Source organism: Thermobia domestica, chromosome 7 (genome assembly GCF_964235325.1).
Source record: "Thermobia domestica chromosome 7, izTheDome1.hap1.1, whole genome shotgun sequence".
NCBI lineage: Eukaryota > Metazoa > Arthropoda > Insecta > Zygentoma > Lepismatidae > Thermobia > Thermobia domestica.
The window spans coordinates 151212197-151232895 of record NC_137460.1 but is presented as its reverse complement, the minus strand read 5'-3'; the positions used below and the strand labels follow the sequence as shown (position 1 = coordinate 151232895).

General features: G+C 34.6%; 1 protein-coding gene across 6 annotated transcripts in view; it reads left to right on the top strand.

Annotated features, from left to right (window-relative positions):
* trio (trio Rho guanine nucleotide exchange factor) overlaps positions 1 to 20699 on the top strand; it is a 1041517-nt gene that overhangs the window by 685155 nt on the left and 335663 nt on the right. For all 6 annotated transcript variants that reach the window (XM_081765424.1, XM_081765422.1, XM_081765425.1 and 3 more), the window contains 4 exons: positions 944 to 1168; positions 3030 to 3290; positions 5553 to 5654; positions 9051 to 9190. In XM_081765424.1, coding sequence (XP_081621550.1) covers positions 944 to 1168; positions 3030 to 3290; positions 5553 to 5654; positions 9051 to 9190 — 728 coding nt within the window. The remainder of the gene's footprint in view (positions 1 to 943; positions 1169 to 3029; positions 3291 to 5552; positions 5655 to 9050; positions 9191 to 20699) is intronic.

The following is a 20699-nucleotide window of genomic DNA, read 5'->3' as shown; positions in this document are numbered from 1 at the left end:
AATAATCAAAATATCAACATAATGGAGTCTGTAAAACTTATCTTAAATGCAAATCTAGAAATACTGTAGAGAAACATGAAAATCAAAGAAAAGTAAATAAATGATAAGCAGTGTTATGCTTAACAAACCTTCATGCTCCTGTAGTATACAGCCTGAAAAATAAAAGGTATTGACTAAAACGTGAATTTTTTTTGGTAATTACCTAAATGGTTTTGAGTAGTAAATAAAACTTCGAGTGGATTAACAATTCTCAAGACTTCGAGATCAGTAACTTTTGTAGTGCATTCCAACTAGCAAACAGATAAATGGAAGTGGTCTTATTATTAGTTGTGATTTTCTTTTAGTATCTAGTGAATCAACTAATCTTAGAATTAAACGTTTACGACGTTCCCCAAGGAGCAAATGTAGACATAACAATTATATTATTCTTATTATTGTATCATTTTTATTAGTATACCTAGGTATTATAAGCCTATTAAGTAGTCTGTAATGCCGGAGACTAGGAATTAGTAATCCCGAAATTCAGGACAATAAAGTGAACGAGATCTGGGGGACTACATTCTCTGTTGCTGAGTATATTATTATAGAGATTGTATCCTTCAGATGATCTCGTGGAAGAAATGTAATTCTATTTTACGGACGTTTACTAAACATTTATATGTCCAGAGTGATGATCCATCGTGAAATGCTTTCTGAACAAACAATTAGTTTTGAGAAGTAGCGTAAAAAAAGACAAATAGGAAGTGAAAACGCGTTAAGAGTTAAATTATTGGTTTAGTTTCATATTGACGAGATTAGTGCAAGATGTTATGTTTAAGTTAATATATTTTTTCTGTATGAAATACTGAAATACTGAAGTAAGTTATAAAATTAAGAAATATATATATTTATATATATTTATTTCTTTAAACTGCTATCTCATAATTTTGAACTTTCCTTTCAGGCCCAGAAATTTGATATGTATGTAAAATATTGTAAAAATAAACCGGAGTCAAATTCGTTATTGGTTCAACATGGAGGGTCTTTCTTTGAGGAGCTCCAAAAGAAACATTCGGTAGAGCATCCAATTGCAGCGTACCTAATTAAACCTGTGCAGAGGATAACCAAATATCAACTGTTGCTCAAAGATCTTCAGTCATGTTGCGAAGAAGGTCAGGGGGAAATAAAGGTAAGTTTCAAATTCTTTGATTTTCGGAGTAAACAGTCTAAAATTTTTCCATGTATTCTAAGCAAGGTGAAGTACAGTAAACCATAGATTTGACAAAATGACTAATGTAGCAAATATAGTTGGGAGCAAGCAAGAAATTTTTGAGTCAAGCACTTCGACTAGAGGTGTAAAAGACGCGGCGACGAATGCGTTTGTATGACGATGCTTATTATGAACATTTCAGCAGTTCATATCTTCGATTATTGAGAAACGACATTCAGTGGGAAAGCACTTGATTTTTTCCACCCTTCTAATACACAGTTGTAAGGAGTTTTTTGCTGCTAATAGAGTATTACATTAAATATTGTAAATTTACGTTATAAGCACAATTTTACGTGTAATATCCCATTTTAAATATAAAATTCGTAACGCAATACGTAATTTAATGGACTTTCAAATTTACAGATAACGTTTTACCCCAGCTAGTTTGTAAATGAGGGATTTACTATTTAGTATGTGCATCTTCGCTAAGTGATAAATCAGCTAATTGAATACATGTATTTAAGTAGCATACAATATACAGGTCCCTGTGTTTAGGAACTTCAATTAAATCATGAATGCTATTGCCATATCAAAAATTATATGAAGTTTTAATAATAATAATAATAATAATAATAATAATAATAATAATAATAATAATAATAATAATAATAATAATAATAATAAATAATAAATAATAATAATAATAATAATAATAATAATAATAATAATAATAATAGCAGCAGCAGCAGCATTCACGCGATATATTTCAGTGTGTTTGTTCAAGAGTCTGAAACACATTTGCTTGTCTCGAAAGAACTACTCAGAGCTGCGTTGCTGTAGTCGAAATAAGAAGTCTACCTACCAGCTGGACAGCCCGTTTTCTATCTTGTGTTGAGGCAGGATGTATATTCCTTTGCTGTACCCTCGTCCAAATGCTGTTTGAGGGTATACCCAGCCTATGTCGAATTGATATCTGAGAGCTAAAGCTAGTCGGAGAGTGATATTGACCATAATACTCATGGCCCATATTAGCCTGTCCCAAAAGGAAACCGTACTTCTATTTTTATTTAGCTTTATGATCCGAGCATCACGATGGTTCAGTGATCGCTCGCCTTTGTTGTATGATGGCCCTTGTTTGATCCTATGGCATCGTCGTGTCTGTGGGGTTCTTGTATTTCCTCCCACTATCTTCAGTCTAATAATTCTTCCTTCGCCATTCACTTGCATTTATCACCCATTCCTTTAGCCTTCAGGCGTAGCTCCTAGGACTTTAAACGAGATATTTCATTTATTACATTTGAGAATTGCAGTTAAAGATGATGGAAATTGTTTATCTTCTAAATAAATTTAGGAAATAATCGTAAAGACTGAAATATAATTCACTTCTTGAAAGACTGGGAAAATAGCTAAAATTATTTAGCTGATGGAAATAATGCATTTATTTGCAAAATCATGTATAGCAGATTCTTGTATATTTAATTATTATTTTTATTGGGTAAACTTGCGCTGTCTCCGAATATTCAAGAAGTAAAAACTTGTTTCTATGATTTAAACACATTGAGCTATCGATCGTGGGAAATGGGTAGTGTTTCTAGTTCGTAAGATTGGATCCAATGTGAAATCCCGTCACCACTCATGTGTGAGATTTTTTCCCGGGCTCCAGCCATATACAGGGATGGTGACTTCAAATTACTTAGTCTTAGTTGACTTCTGTGCAGAAGTATTTTTCCGTCTTTCATTATTAGTGTACCAGTATATAGCTGGAATAAGGTTAGAAGTAAATACCAGTTTCTTTGTTAACAACATTTGTTTTATCAATACATATGTTAATAATTTTCAGGATGGTTTAGAAGTGATGTTAAATGTACCAAAGAAAGCGAATGATGCCATGCACTTGTCCTTGCTCGAAGGCTGTGATGTAACTTTGGATAAGCTAGGAGAAGTGATTCTGCAAGACACATTCCAAGTGTGGGATCCAAAACAAATAATTAGAAAAGGAAGAGAGAGGCATATTTTCCTTTTCGAATTGTACCTTCTCTTCAGTAAAGAAGTGAAAGACTCCAACGGGAAGGCGAAATACATATACAAAAACAAACTCATGGTAAGTTAGTAATCATCGAATATAATTGTGTTTTGTAGCTACTTTAGAACCACATAACATGAAAAATTAAATTAAGATTTGTTTCTACGTGATACTTCTCTCAGAAAGTAGAAATGAATTTAATTTATTTCTCAAAATCTATAATTTTATGTACAAAAATTTCAAGTAGTAATCATGAAAAAGCATGCACTCTTACAAATTCGCTACCTGTAGTGGTAGCTGCGTTTTAACAAACCTGTCTGTGTATGTTGGCTGCCATTGATTCCAATGAATAGGGTGAACTTCACGGGACAACTTGCAGAAAACAAATGTATTTGAAACAAAAACTAAATAATTCAGAGTACATCTATATGTAAGGTAATTACTAATAACCTTGTAGTATTATTTTGTACTTTGTAAACTGTATGTATGGTGTAAATTATTTCTGCAGTATAAAAATATCGCCTGTAAAATATCTGTCTTATTCCGCACTAAGATTTAAATTTTGTAAATTCAATATGCTGACTGCCTACTAAAAGCTATGCTGTATTCATTATTAAGTATTTCATTCATTTCGCTTATGGCAGTGGATAGAGATATGGTCCCCAGTTCCAGGGAACATTCAATTGAGAGATCTCTGGTAGTAAGGATGAACTAAGCCAAAGTTACGTGCAACTTCAACGCTCGGAAAGTACAATTGAGATGTTCGAGCTGATCACCTATACAGCAATATTAAACTGCTCTGTAGCAGCCAGTTCTCAGTTTATGGAAGTCGTTCCTCTTTCCCTTAGAAAATATAGTTTTAAAATAAATTATGATTATTTTGTCCATTCAGAGTTCATTATTAAGTGGGATTTTCAAGCAACAAATTTTTGAGTTTTTCATTACTACCCGGAACGCTTCATTTCATTCTACTGCACCTTTTTCCATCTTAAGCATGAAAATACCAAAGAGGCATTTAGTTTGACCATATAGAAGCTCTGCTGATTAAAGGTGTTATGCAGGCGGCAGGATGAAATAATAATAACTCTGTTTCACACTTGTAAACACTTTCGTCATTTATTAACGAATTCTTCCCAGAAGGGAAATGCTTTGAATACGCGAAGAAAACAAAACATATCCATAGGTCAATAAATTTCTCTGGACTGCACTACCAAATATTTTGAAATTGTATGATGCGAGTAGTAAATCTTAATGGCACATATCTGTTCATATACTTACAGATAGTAGTCATAGAAGAAGCAAGATTTTACAAGATTTTACCGTTTCTTTCTTAGATGTTCTGAAACCCAATAGTAATAGATGTTCTGATAGATTTTTCAAAAAATAAAATGATCACGTATATAGCAAATTTTCAGTTTAAGCACTTTGCGCGTCTAACACAGATGAATATGAAATTTTTGCATGCAGATCTTGGTTTTTGAGTTATGGGTCATTAAAGTTGAGAGTTAACGAACAAACATGTTAAACGTTAATTTGAGCCATAAGAATATTAATGATGATATTGTTGATAAGTTTTAAAACTAGTGTGTACTTACATTGAAGATTTGTTAAAAATCAGTGAAGGAGGTTTCGAAACTAATTTTCTCTCTCCTACCATTCCTTTATCTACTAATGGACCAAAGATACTAATTGCGTGTAACTCGTATTTCCAAGTAAGGCAGTCTTTAACCGCTAAGGGCTATCAATATTGAAGAACATAGTAGTCGGAAGATGTAAAGAAACTTCACCGTGTCGTGGAAAGGGAAATTCCATGATATTTCTACAAGTATTATCTCTAATACGCATAGGGGATGAATGTGGACTTAAACATTATCAGGAATGTCACTATTCATCCCAGCATCTCTGAAAACTGGCTGGACCTAATATTGATCCTTTTCTATTAATATATTTACATACTTAGGTATTACCCGTATATGTAAAATAACGACTCATTGAGGATTATATCACTCGAAAACGTATTCGATTACGATGAGAACTATATTACGTTGTCTTCGAAGAGACTATATATACGGTAGGAGGTGCAGCTATTTCACTAATTCTTCATCATTTTCCTTAATTTGAAAAAGATTTAAAAAGAACTTACATCTTTTAAAGCAAATAGGATGGCCAAAATTTTTTGAACAAGGCTGTACAGTGTGAAATCCACATTAGAATTAGATTTCAAACTGCATAATATTTTCTAATTCTACTACTATTAGCTAGTAAAAGGAATGGTTATATTTATTTAAAAGGTGTAATATTGAGTGAACTGGTAGTTACGAATGTTACTTTTATTTCCAGACCTCGGAATTGGGTGTAACGGAGCACATCGAAGGTGATGAGTGTAAATTCGCCGTGTGGACTGGAAGAGCGCCAATATCTGATTACAAAATAGTGCTAAAAGTGAGTAACATTCTTGTTGAAATCCTATAATAGATACCAATCATAACGTATCCTTGATTCCTCTTTTTTATTTATTTATTTTATTTTATTTTATTTTTTTTATTTGTTATAGAAATTTCAAAGTCCATAAATATTAGAGGCTTACATTTTGTAGTTATTTTTATTGTGAAAACTAATTTGTTTAATGTCAGGCGTGCTCCGGATCTTTTCACATGCACTCTACACTCCGTGTATTTTTCAAAGTTCCTTTTTCTTTTATAATTCAAACCATATCAAGACTCATCTTCGGAAACACAAAAATTAGAAGTGAAACAGATAATGAGGATAAAAGCATTTGTTAAGTAGAAAACTACGTATGTCATCCATTGAAATTGTATAAAACATTTTTGCAAAAGCTCTCTGCCGGGTGATATCATTTTTCCAAATTGTTTGAAATTGGGTTTACTCTGATTACTCTTGATATATTATACGGGGTTAGCCTAAATAATTCTTCGGGTTTCAAAGCACTGTTTATTTACAAGTATAGGACGTGCAAAGATGGGTGATACATGAAAAGATAGATATACTCACCAAATTTAAAAAGTCCGGCTCATAGCTCGCGTGCGCGCAGGCCTTTGACGACACTCTACAAGATGGAAGCAATGCAGGAGAATTTTTGTGCGTTAGAATATGCGAAGTGTTCGTCGGTTGTAAGCGTTGAGCGTGCATCGTATGCAAACACGGAAAAGCTGCACCTGGTCACCACCAGAGCATTTTGCGTTGATTTTGTCAGTTTCATGATACTGGTTGTCTGTGTAGCACGGGATGACCGTGTTTCTCAGAGGAAGTCGTGGAGCACGTGAAACCGTGGAGCACGAGCTTTGTGCGCAGCGCATAGAAATCAAATATTCGTGCAAGCTATGAACTGGGCATTCCGTAGAAAACAGCGAGGAATGTTTTGCGGCAATGGACAAAGTTTATGCACCCCCAAGGGGAACAAAGCTGCAAGAATTGCAGGAACGCATCATTGCTGCTGTGACGTTCATTGACGGAAACATGCTAGTGAATGTATGGACGGACTCTGGATTATCGTTTGGATGTGTGCCGGATGACCAAGGGCCTACACATTGAACATTTGTAAAATGTACTGGAAACTTGGTGAGTGAACGTATCTTTTCATGTATTATCTGTCTTTGTTCGTCGTATAATTGTAAATAAAATTGCTTTGAAACCCGATTGTATCATTTAGGCTAGCCCTGTATATACAAATAAAGGTCACGTTTTGGTTAACAAGAGTTTTCTACTTTTCTGAGCTTGTAATAAATTTAGAATGGACAGTATATTTCCTTACCAACCTCTCTCTTAAAATTAAGTGTGAATTTAGGTAAAGGTACACATTCTAGTTTGGAAAAGGGAACACATACAAGTACATCGATGTATTAAATCCTTATATTTAAATTCTTAGCTACCAACTAACTAAGGCTAGTAATTAGTTAAAAGAGTTACAAAATGATACTCTTAGAGTCCTCTTGTGCAAACATATATATTTATATCTCAAATGATGTCGATGCATCCGTAACTGTAGTTATTTCAAACTTTAGCTGCCAACAAGCTTTAAAAACTCCACTATCTTCGTGTATTGATGAGTATATATGGAATGCAACAGGTGCGTAGCAGATTCAACATGGAGATCAACAAGAACAACACAGAAGTTATGAGGTGCGCAAGAAAGAAAACTACGAAAACAATGAAGATCAAAATATAAGATCACCTAGAGATTAAAGTGCAGGAGTTCTGTTACTTGGGTAGTAGAATAAAAGCAATAACAGGTTAAAACAATATTTAAAGTCCAGAATAGCTCAGGTGAAAAAGGCGCTAGAACAATAGGTTTGTTCGAAAATATTGGCATATAACTAAAGAAGAGTATGATGAAGACATATATGGATGTGAAATAATAGACTCGCGAAGGGAAAGAAATAATAGTAGATAAACGAGGGGAGAATCAAAATGTGATGTAACAAAATAATATTGAAAATTAGATGAATGGGTAGAGTATCGAATAAAAGAGAGTTTGAAATTGTAGGAGAAAAATAGAGTGTATTGAAGATAATTTCGGAAAGAAGAGCGAGGATTATGGAACACATTATGATACATGGAGGAATCTTGTTATTGGCTATGGAAGAAATGCAGAGGAAAAGACGCTATAGCAAGACGACGATCGAAATATATGGACCAAATAATAAAAAGACATAAGGAAGAAAAAATACATAGAAATGAAAAATCTGGTTCAGGGTAGGGAAGACTGCAAAGCTGCATTAAACCAATCAAGAGATTTCTGATCCAAGAAGAATGGTAAGTAAATGTCGACTAGGAAAATTACTTTCCGGGTTAATTATATGCATTCTTCGGAAAAGGGCAGGATGGGTACCATACCTGAGAACCAAATCGTGACTTCATTCTTATTCTAATGCATGTTTTCTTGTCATTGTGAATTCCACCTCTCGTATCATTTTTGTCGCTGTCTTTGGTCCGGAGCTTCGCCTGTTTTTGTACTTTATGCGCTTCTCTTAGGCTAATATTTGTAGTTGTTTTAGACTAGTAATTGCTCTATTTTCATACAGACTACATATGCTATTCCTTTAAAATTTAATAAAATTTAACATACACAACATAAGATGTAACCTTAAGTAGAAATAAGACCCTGAATATTTGAAATTGTATGAAACTCACAAAACACATGTTTGAATATATGGTAATAACAGTGTTGATATGGAAAGCAACATTGAAATATGAGTCAACCTTGCGAAATTTCAACTTAACTTAATCAATAGGAAATTAGTACTCACCACCAATGACAGGCTCGATGATGTTCATACTACAAACTTTATTCAAGATTCAACTGTCCAATCGTCTTTCGCAGTTCCATCCATTAGTCTTTTCTTCCCGCTTCGTGGTGTGCTTACCTTAGTCTTTTTTTCTCCCGATTTATTCACGGTTTTAATTTCCTATTTTGAGTCGTACAGAAAGACAGCTTATATTTCTCCAGCCGGACAATGCCCATATCCCGATGCATCCTATGTAAAGAATATCTTTAATATGAAGGAAACTTTCTTCATTCTGGTTTCAGAAACTGGTGTGATCAACATACAGCACCACCGAGAAGCAACGATTTATTATAAAAACCAAAATAAAATAATTTTACAATCTTAGTACATAACATTTATTACTGGTAGTAAATATTTAATAAGTCACTGTTTTTAGTATCTTACCATATGTCATTATAGATATAGATATATATACTGTATATAGATATAGATACGTATATATATATAGATAGATAGATATCTTATTAGTTGCAGTTCTCTTCTGTTTATAATTTATCTTTACTTACATAATTTCGTATTATCGTCATTCCAGGCTGCCTCTCTCGAAGGCAAACAGACGTGGGTGAAGAAGCTGCGAGAAGTAATTCAAGAGACGTACTTCAGCACAGCTCTTCCTCTTAGTCTACCCAAAAGTCCTGCCAAGTTAAAACCAAGTAGTCAAAGGTCTAGTAGGTAGGTAGATTTTAATACGATATTCGTATTTACTAGTGTTGATTTCGTAAGGTATTTTCAAGATGCAAAGCTCATTGTGTGGTTTTTAATTGATATAATTATTGCATTAGACACCAAAGATGTAGCAAGACAACTTAAGGATAATATTCTTCTGAACTTTTCAAGGTCCAACTGTATCATCTGAAAGTATAAGTATGACATTACGCTCGTGTTAGAGCGCTTATCTCTGAAGTGCAAGAAGTTTGAAGGTTGCTCCAGATGGACGTAGAGGTCCCTCGATATAACTTGTCCTGCTTACCGCACAAACGAAGAAAGGCTGTTGGTTCACTAGTACCATGAGAGAACTACAACTATGAGAATAATTACAAACCATTCGTTCACTCATCAATTCTAACGAGCAAAAATGATAAGAAATTGCGAGAATCTTGTTTTCCGAATCGATTGAGCATTCTAAGAATAGGTACTATCTTCTCTCTTAACCCTTCTATTCAAACTCAAAGTGACAGAAAGCAAACACTTTCGGTTTTAACGTTGATCCTTATGGAGTAGAAATTATATTAGATAGCGAAATGGGGTTTTCTTCAGTCAATTAAGCATCCCAAGGGTATATTCCATCTCCACTCTAATCTCTCTCTCTCTCTCTACTAAGACTGGAAGTTTTTGAAATCTGCTACCACTTCCGGTTTTAATTTTGAGAACATATCACGCCGCACAAACCGAACTTCTTCACGTGGTATATATGTGACACTACTATTTGTTTATTATTCGCAGTGCATGACATTCTAAGTATTGAAAATTCGAACCAAGCGATAGTTGTCTTAGCTGATCGGCTAGCTGTCTACAGTCATCGGGTACACAAAGCATTAAACATTTGTTAAGCATAAACTTGACACTAGATCAAATAGTTTCATTTAGAAGTCATGGATAACACTAAACGTGCGGATTTCCACTATGGTATCACAGTTTCTTCCCATCCATTAAGTGTTTTACAATTTCTATTCTTCGGAGTATGAAATTATTTTGATACAATGATTTCTGGCATGTGTACAAATTGGGTACAAAGTTGATTTAACGATAAAGATTTAACAAAACAAATTTCAACATATTTACTCTGTTGTGCGTATACAATGCATTGAAATAGGTAAATACAGTATATTATTGAGTCAAATGAAGAACTTCTACTGCATAAAATAAGATTAGACTAATAAAATTACAACTAACATAATTTATCTTATATTAGTTTTGAGTTTTATGTTCCATGATGCTGGTCTTTGGACTAAAGACTACGATGAGGAACGAATGGATAATACAAATAAGCGAGTAATTCCCACTCCCTGAACAGGATTCGAATTCATGACAGCCAAGTCTTGCGATCGGTAGCATAATGCCTTGGACTTCTCAACCATACTACCCAACTCAGTCATTTTGGCTTATTTTCAGTTTTAACATATGTTTTCACACATCTTAATGAACATTTTTGATTCTCGTTTCGTGTGTTAAAGTAGATAATTGCGTTACTGGGATCAGAAGTATTTTACTCATTATACAGTACTGTTAAACGAGAACTTCGTCGAAGACAATTTAAATAGATATTGCGTAGTACAAACAAAAGTGTGCAATAGGAGGGAACATGTTAGTTTTATTTCAAAAGTATGAACGTATGGGGTCAATGCAGTAACAAAAATTTAAAAAGGAAGAGAAATGTTTACATCTTTTGTAGTTCTTTATAACTTGTTCATTTGTTAACATTTTAAAAACCAACATACCATACTTTGAAACCCTTTTACCATGATTTTATAGGCTCAATTTTTACTTGTTGGAATAGCAAGGACGAGCATTATATATAGGCTACAACTGAACGACAGTTGATCACAGAAGGCCATATATAGGTCGCTGTAAACACTTTCCAAGATATGGCACATTTGGCTTTTTATTACAAATTGTCTTTTTGTGAGTCAATTTTAAGAATTATAATTTCGTATTATCGTCTGCAATTTCTCTCAGATCCTGATCCTTGTGTGCCAAATTTTATACTTTATACCGGTGATAGGCAAACTACGACCCGCGGGGAAGATGCAGCCCCCCTGAAAGGTTCCATTCTGGCCGAGACACGATTCCTAATCCGAAAAATGAAAAGAATAGGTTACGCGGCCCCGTGTAGCTTAGTCGCAAAAAAAGTAAGGAACCATGTTTTCGTTTTTGTGAGAAAAAAAAGCACAAAAGAAATTCACCCCCAAGAATAAACTACCCTTTCTAGATCGTTTCATGAGAAGTGTTACCCATTACCCATATTTATCCATATTGTTGGCTTACTAATGAAACTTTGTTTCTGAGAAGCAACTCGAAAAGAAATCTACATCAAGTGTAAATTACGCCTTATGATTTTGTAAGAGCAAATGAGTTGTGCCATAATGTCAGGTTAGTAATGAAGTATATTTGTGCAGTACGAATAAAACCATTTGAGTCGTTATTGAGAAAATCTCCCGAAAAACTCATCCTGAGAGTAAACTACCCCTTGTGAAATTTTTCAAGGCAAATGAATTGTGTCATATTGTCAGCTTATGAATGAAATGTTTATTTATGAAATATGAAGAAAATCGCGTATATCATCATTGAGGGGGAAGGGGGGGATATTCACCCTACAGCCAACTACCTCTTGTGGATTTTTAAGGGCAAGCTAGTTATCGCATATTGCCAGGTTGTTAATGAAATATTTATTTATGAAATATGAAAAAAAAAAATGCCTGAGTCGTTTTCGAGAAAATCGCCCAGAAAACTTACCGCCAAGAGTAAACTACACCTTGTAATATTTTTTCAAAACAAATTAGTTATGCTGTATTTTTAGATTAGTATTCAAAAGTTCATGCATGAATATGAACAAGATGATGTAAATTGTTTTTGAGAAAATATTAAAAAAAAAAAAAAAAAAAGTTGATCTATTACATCTTTGTCCGTATAGGCGAAACCATCACTACAAATCATTACAATGCTGAACTCCATGAAATACACTGTGACTTTTCCCGCAAGTATCCAAAATGTTCAAAAGATATGGTGCCCTCATGTTACACAATGAACGCGCAAATGTCGCCTAAAGAAGGTTGCAAACTCTCCATGAGTTCCAGTAACGAAACCTTTCTCATCCATCATATTATCCTAACGTCTCTCCCATTGACTGCCATCTCTTTTTGTGTCTCAATCCCTTATTGGGAGAGAAGAGCTTTCCTGATGATCGGGCGGTGTAACGTGCAGTTGAGACTTCTTCGTATCTCAGACCCCAAATCCCGCGATGGAATCCAATCGTTAGACAAGCGATAGCAAAAGTGTGTTGTTGAAGATGGCGACTATTTTGATTATCATGCGTTCTAGTTTACGTTGCTAGGCCTTTGGAGATAACCAACATAAGCAGACATTTCATTCGCACCAACCTAATAGTATTGAAATAGTTATTCCTACTTTTTTTTTTTTCTCTCTCTTTTTTACGCGTAAGGTGGAGATATCATACATAGATAAAGAAGAAATCAAGTCTTTTAATTGATGTAAATTAGTTTTTAAAATTTCAAATCAATGTTCTTTATGTTATTAGAACATTTCTTCTTGACTTTTAAGTTTGTAATAGTTCACGAATATCAATAAATTAATATATGTACTCCTGCGATACAATACATTATTTTCTGATGTCTCTATATGATCGGCACGCTTGACAAATTTCAGGAGACCGTGCTTAGATAGTCGAGCAAAACAGATTTGCCTCATTTCACTTAGTTTAACATTAATCAAAATCTTCGAACTTTCTCCTGACAAGCTGTCGCTGAAATTGAAGGAAATTGGACACACGCCAACTGTTGAGTTTCAAAAAAAGAGGCCATATTTGATAAATGATGTTGCATTGTTCCATCCTATGTGTTTCTTGCATGATTTATGTTCATTGTGGTCCAAGTCGCTTTATTGCATTGTTTGCTTATAAGAAAAGGAGAGTATTTTGTGGTGCGTCAACGTAAAATATTGAGATCAAACATACCTTCGTTGACGAGTTTTTCAGATAATAATGAATATGATATGATGGCTCTTGCTTTCTTACAAAATGAGTAATAAACATACACACATCCTTAGCATTACACATTGTCCATACAAGTTATGCTCGGCAAGTTTCCTTTTCTCCTAAAGAATCCTTAGCCGATATATTGTACTTGAGGTTTTTAATCGCATTATTTCAGGAATACTTTTTCTGTAACTTACAAGCAAGATATATGAACTGAAAGTCACAATGCTTTCCATAATTTTAGAACTCACATTTGTAGCTTTTAAAACACACTTCCTTTAGTGTGAACGTTCATGTAATATTTAAATCCAAAACCTACCGAAAGTTTTTTTTTTTTGTAGTAATAATAATAATAATAATTTAACTAAGAGCTCAGATTTATGTAAACAAAATTGGAATTGCGTCCCCCGCCTATTCGGAACAGGTCATGAAGGTCCACGGTAACGTAGTCAGGAACATCCATTATCTACCTTTGACGCCAGGTTTTTTCAGGTACCTATTTCACAGAGGTTCGATTAACGCCTGAGTCCTATTAAAACGAGAAAGGAACCTTGCTCACTCCAGGAATTGAACCTTAGCCGATCAGTTGGTAGGTAGATGCATTACCGAATACAAGAATATATAACCTAACACTTTTCTTTCCTTGCTGAATTTGGCACTTATTTATTATTTTTAGTATTATACGTATTGATACCTCGGTCAAAGGTTTTTTTTAACATTATGTCAAGAACAGATATCAGTTGTCCTATCTGGGTAATTATTGAGTTCTTTGTAAATGGTGGTATTCTTGATTCCGCGGTCTAGCCCTTCACGACAGCTCCTAGATTTCCAGTTTTCTACCCCATCATGATCAAGTGGCTGCTTGTATGTCCGATTTTCGGTGCTAAAACAAACCCAAGTAATTGTTCGGAGCTAGGGGTAAAAGTGGATCTGAAAAGGTAGGGGGCGGTAGGTGACAGCGTTCTCCCTGCCTATCTTTGCCCATTGTAATATTTTAGAAACTGGAAGGCGCCGTACATATTTTATCAAGGTGGGGAACGGCGTCTCCCCGCGTTCCCCCTCACTTTTATCTCATGGTTTGGATCCTACTTTTCACAGTAGATCTCGTCTTGTGTGGTCTCAAAGAAACCAACTTAAAGTAAAAATCTCGAGCTACAGGGAAAAGGAGTTTGCTGCCCAATCACCTGAATGTCGTGTGCTGAGTCAACAATAGAGACGACACATCTAAATAGAAACTTCGCACAACGACCTGTGACTCAACATGAAATAATGTAAGTTATTTTAGCATCAACTTTGTATGATGATATACGCACACAACCCAAAATATTTTTATGTGAAAAAACAAATTAACGGTATTGAAATCATCTTTAAAGTACACGAAAAAAACTTTCTGTATAATTTACTGTACCTCGTAAGTACTATATGAACGTTACTATATCTGGTCTCACACCCTACTATACAGGTTATTCTATCGATACAAATGTTACTGTACGAAATTTTATCCACACACTTTTTTTATTTGGTATTGCATCTAAGTGAACTATGTATACACCTTAATGCACCACTCTATCATGTTACATGTCTTCACAACTGTCCTCATCTGTGTTCTCCTGAATGTAAAGATTAACTCCTTTTAACACGTTACTACATGTCAAATTTACAGGCATGTGTGCATTTCGTGTTGTTGCTAATAGACTGACAACTAGGAGACCTACACTCTTTAGTACATTTGCAGGCCAGGAACTCCAAAATTACATCTGGAGCTGGAGAACCTTTCAACCACTCAATTTGTAGCTGGTCATCTTTGAATAGCAATCCATGGCCATCTGGGCTGGAAATGTTGGGATGCTTTCCAAGGCTTTTCTTCTAGATACCTACTAGCTCTTTTAGCGTGAAGGTACAGTGCATCCGCACATGGTGGCAACTGCCCAGATTTGATGTCACCTTTCTTCAGCCTGAACACTTGGTACCGGAGCTCTTTAACGTTGATGATACGTGAATTCGGTGTGCAGATTCTACATGTAAAAACCTGTAGGTTTTGAAAGCGTTCTGGTGTAAGGTGCCATTTTCCCCCAAGAGCTACCATTGCTTTTTGAAGTTCATTATCAGTAATTATAAATTTATGAGCTCCAATCTTCCCACGGGCACTAAATGCACTAACTGAATCACAACAAATGAATGAATGGAAATCAACAAGACTTTTGCATGCATCTTTTCCTAATGAGAAAGCAACCCGTTTCACATCAATGTACTTTTCTCTGTTTTTAGTGCCACACTTTATGAATACATTACCAATATGTTCACTGAAGGAAAGGGCGAGATCAAGAACGTCTGTGTCATCAGATACAATGATCACAGACTGATGATCAACACTTGCATGTTTTGAATGCAGAAGCATTCGGGTGTCAGCTTTTTTCTGAGACGTCTGAAGATCTTCACAAGTCGTAGTTTGTTAACAAGTTGGTCTTATGCATTCGTCTTTCAATGTGACAAACAATTGTTTATCATCAAGTTTCTGGAGATATGTGAGATATTTCCAGTTTTTTAACAAGGAACTCAATGAGTGCTGTTTTACTTGCAGAACAAGGAAGTAATCTTTTCCACTGTTTGATTTTTTGATTGGACATTAGATCTAGAATTGCAAACAATGATAACTACATATTAAACTACATATTTTTGTCGAAATCAATATCACAAGGTTTCATTCATATGTATAATAAGTCAGAACCATATGTTGACAACGTAATATTTCTGATACTTAAATTCTTAGAAACCTACATCTTGCAGTGCATAAAATGAATTATTTCCGCTATTTATAAAGATACAGTTATGATTCAGGTGTCGTTCGAAAGCTCTTGAAATGCACAATTTTATTTATTTCAGAGTATGTTTGTGTAAATATAGGTGTTTCATAGTTATTCGCCCTTAAATGTTGCGATTGAATGTGTGACCATGACATTTCTCCACTTTCAGGCACTATATTTCAAAATGGCGGCAACTATTAGGAAAGATTTGGTCTTAAAATGTAAGCCTGGAATATATTCTCCACAATAAAGCAAGAATTAAGTTTCTATCTTGAACGATAGTGCAATTATAATCGTTTGAAATTGCTATGGTGAAATCAGTAGGCGGCCATAATGATGACGTCGTATTTGGCATGAAGCTATGCCGGACGAAAGTTCACCTAGCAGTTTTGACATACTGGATCACGTATCTGTTCAAAAAGTATTGGGGGATTTTGCCCCCCACTCCGAATGGTACCAAGATGTTGTCTGGCTCATGGACTAAACCGTAGTATTTCTTCCTTCATTCTACTATAAGTACTATTGGAAGTACATTGGTTCAATGGTAGAGCGATGATCTCTAGCGCTAGGGGTCGCTGGTGTGATTCCTGGCTATGTGAGTTTGTAGTGAATAACACCATATTCGTAGGTTTACTCATGGTTCTCCCACATTCTCATTCCACCATTTTTTCTCATAATCATTCGTTGTCACTAATCATGTGTCGTTTAACCTGCAGGACATAACTTTGAGTCGTAAAATTGAAAGATATAATTTCATTTTGCAAGTACTTTTCTTGTATATAAAAAGCAATTGACATGCAAAATTAGACACAATATCAAATTCCGTTAATGTCCTGCTGTAATCAATTCCACTGAACACGTGAAAAAAAAGCATGGAGTAAATACAAACTATGCCTCTGTACTATACTATTTTCCATAGTATTTCGTAGAATACCAGAGATCTTGTAGTAGTTTCTTAGAGCTCTGTTTGGCATAGATGTATGTTCCAATACTTTATTCCATACGAAACGTATGAAAATAATTAATAGAACAACTGTTCGAAAGAAACCACGTGACTCAGTGGTGGAATGCCCACCTTTTGGTGCGTGGAATTTCTTGTTCGATCACAGCTCTAGTTGAGTAGTTGAACGGTCTTTGTAGTTGAAAAGCACGTGTGCGAGAGTTTTTTAGGGATCCTTCCGATCTTCCGATTCGACCATTTCATTCATTATTATCGTCTCCCTTAACCTCGGAGTATAATCGTTGGACGTCAAACTAAATAATAATAATAAAATCTGTTGCAGTATTTTTGCAGTAGATATTAGTTTATAGAGGTAAAAATTACAAGTTTCATGAGAGATTATTATTATTATTATTATTATTATTATTATTATTATTATTATTATTATTTTATTATTATTATTATTAATAATAATAATAATAATAATAGTAATAATAATAATTAATATTCAAAGAAAAATATGGTTTCCTGTAAAGAAAATTAAAATATTAAAATTAATAGTAATATCTGTATGTAAGTTACGTATTTATGATTTTATTTCAAGGTTATTTTGAAATTCGGTTTCATGGCTGCTTACAAAGGAAACAAAGAAGCTTAAAAAAACTTTCTAAAGTAACAAAAATCGAGTGAGAAGACGTGTTATTTCCATATTCAGGTTGGTTTCATCTTTATGCTTCATAGACAAATAGTCTCCATTGTTTTCAGGCCGATTTCCAAACCATATTCGTCGCTAGTTTCATACTACGCTTTTTCGAGCCCTCACTTTCTCCACGAGTAAACGAGTTCGTGGAGCGGAGGCTTAATTCAATTGTAACTGAGTGAGGAACGAAGAAAAACATTTCCCCCTGACAAATGAGTGGAGGAAAAAGGAAGAAAACAAGAAATGATTATCGAATTAATCCTCACGCTGCGAAATTACTGAAGACGAAGTCACAAGGCTGCTCTGCGTTTAAAGAATGAAGCAAAACAGTCTAATGGTAGAAAATGAGCAAAAGAAGACTCGCTGTTCCTTCAGGTTTATGTGACACTGCTGTTACAAAGAACGGGAGGAATTGTGAACGTACCAACATAAAAAAGTTTAAAAATCAACAGAAACGTTGAATTCATTTTACATTTAAAGGAGAAACCCTCCTCGGTTTGGAATTAGCTGCTAAATGTCACATTAATGTGTCATGATTGACTTTCAAACTCGGATCCATAATAAAAAAAAACATAAAGCTCGTTCTCTAGAAATTTCAGCAACTTCTTAAATTGTAAAGAGGCACTAACATGCTAAAATTTTGACGAGTACTTGTAGTTATTTGATGAGAATGATCACGCTTACTGGTGGCATGCATTACAGTAGTGTCAACGTCGGACCTGAATTACTGAGCAATACCTGTGCATAATATGAAATTAACGTGTTCTGAAAAAAAGAAAACAAAACAGTGTAAGAGTTAAACCTGCCGAAACCAAGCATTATTAGAAAAAGCATTATCATATAGATTATTGTCAATGCCCATTCAACACCTGTTATACAACTACGACTTTGATATTAAAAGTATTTTGTGTAAATCATACGAGCTTGCGAATTGTGTAAATATATCCATTAACCCTGTCAGCTCCAAGACGTAAGATAGTTGTTTTCAAGTTACTGGTTTTTGACACCTTTAGATACCAGTTTAATGGAAACACCTGAAATCAGAAAGACGTCAGATATCTGGGTAAGCAACAGTTAGTGAACTGTGTTTCGCCCCCGTAACGTAAATCTTGCCGCCTCAAAATCAGGAAAACTCACAAAGGAACTTTATCGCCGTCAGAGCCGTAGCTAGAGACTTCGGCGCCCGGGGCGAAGCAGAATTCGGCGCCCCCCTATACTCAACTTACCAATCATTATATATATATAAGCAAAACAGCTTTTGTTGTTATGCTATGTTGAATTTTTATTAATCTTCTTGGAAAGACCATCGCAAGAACCAAACGCGATCATTATGTACCTTTTTCAAATAAGAGCTGTTTTCAAGAGTGTTATTTTGGACTTTTTTGTTAAACTTGTTAAAACTACCTTTGGTTCTATACAAATTCACTAGGAGAACAGTTATCGAAAGTTACTACTATTTACAACGCTTCGTACTAACGATAAGAAATGAAATTTCAATACATTTAGACTATGTTCTTTTAATTGTTCGAAATTAGTGACAGTATTAATTGCCAGTAATAATTGTAAACTATTTAATTTTATTCTGTATGTGACGACATCAATAGCATTTTAATTTCGATCTTTTTACGGTAAAAAATATTTTGTGAAATGTAATGGAAATTCAGAAGGAGCCTTCTTTGTGAATTTCTAAATATTGATCGATATAGGTGAAGAATATGTTCAATGTTTGTACTTAAAATCCAAAATACAGGGTTTTCATAAAGTCTGGACGGATTTAATTTGCTTATAATTTTCATAAAAATGCTCATAATGAAATCAAATAAAGTGCAAACGGTAGCGGAGGGATTAAATTTTTAGTTGGCAACACTGTTAGATAAGCGGCAACTCTGAAAACGTTGAGAGAGGGAGAGGGAGAGCAAGGGTCAGTTTCTTACCAAATTCCATCCATTGTTGTTTTCATTGTTGTTTCAGTTTTGACTGTTAAAAGTAAGTTGTAAGCTGTATTGGTGTGTGTGTCTTTTAAAGAAATAAATAAATGAAAAACTCCTCTGAGATGACTATTTTTTTTTACCGTATCAATGTGTGGACTTAAATGTACCGGACGTAAATGTACCGTAATATGTGGACGTAAATGGCGCCCAGTTGGAGGTGTGGCGGTGAATGAACTGAGCTGGTGCAGATTACAGGTAAAAATTTAATCCTTCCGCTACCGTTAGCACTTTATTTGATTCATATGAGAAAATTATAAGCAAATTAAATCCGTCCAGACTTTATGAAAACCCTGTATATATTTGACTACTACATATACCTGAAATTAAAGTAATTATTTAGTACTTAATTTCTTAATGAAAGAAAGTTCCGAATTTAAGGTACTTATTATTAATTGACATATTAAAATACACTAACACGTACATATATAAAGAATGTGTGTATGTAGATAGATAAAAACATCACACAACTAGACACGTATGCACAAAATAATATGCTGGCCATACAAAAAGTTGATGAAAAAATGACCCCAATAAATTCCTCCAAATTGGAAGCATTTGATATGTCAATGGAATTTTAAAATAAATCATAGGTAGTGACTAGTGTCTGAAAAAGTCGAACTTCGTTGGGCTAAGTTCTGGTCCCTTAAGCCCCTATTCTACAACTGCTTGAAGTTCGAAAATGTTATTGTTCCCCTTGTTTACCTTTATTTTTAATACTCGACGCAAACAGCATCTTGAATGTCCCTTCACTCTTCTCACTTTCATACCTTCATTCTCACCGTTGCACCAAAGTGGGTCCAAACGCGGCAATTCTGAGCAAAAACTCGAAAAATGAAGTAAAAGATTGATTCGATATGATTTGTTATAATGAAAGCTTAATAGTGTACACATAAGATAGTGTGCAGGAAAAGAATTGATAGCAGTTTACAATGAACTCATGGGACGTGTATATGTGGTTATCCGCCGAAGCCGGAGAGGCGCTGCTTAGCGACAGAAGATAGGAAATTGACTTTGAATGCGACTATTTCTACATTG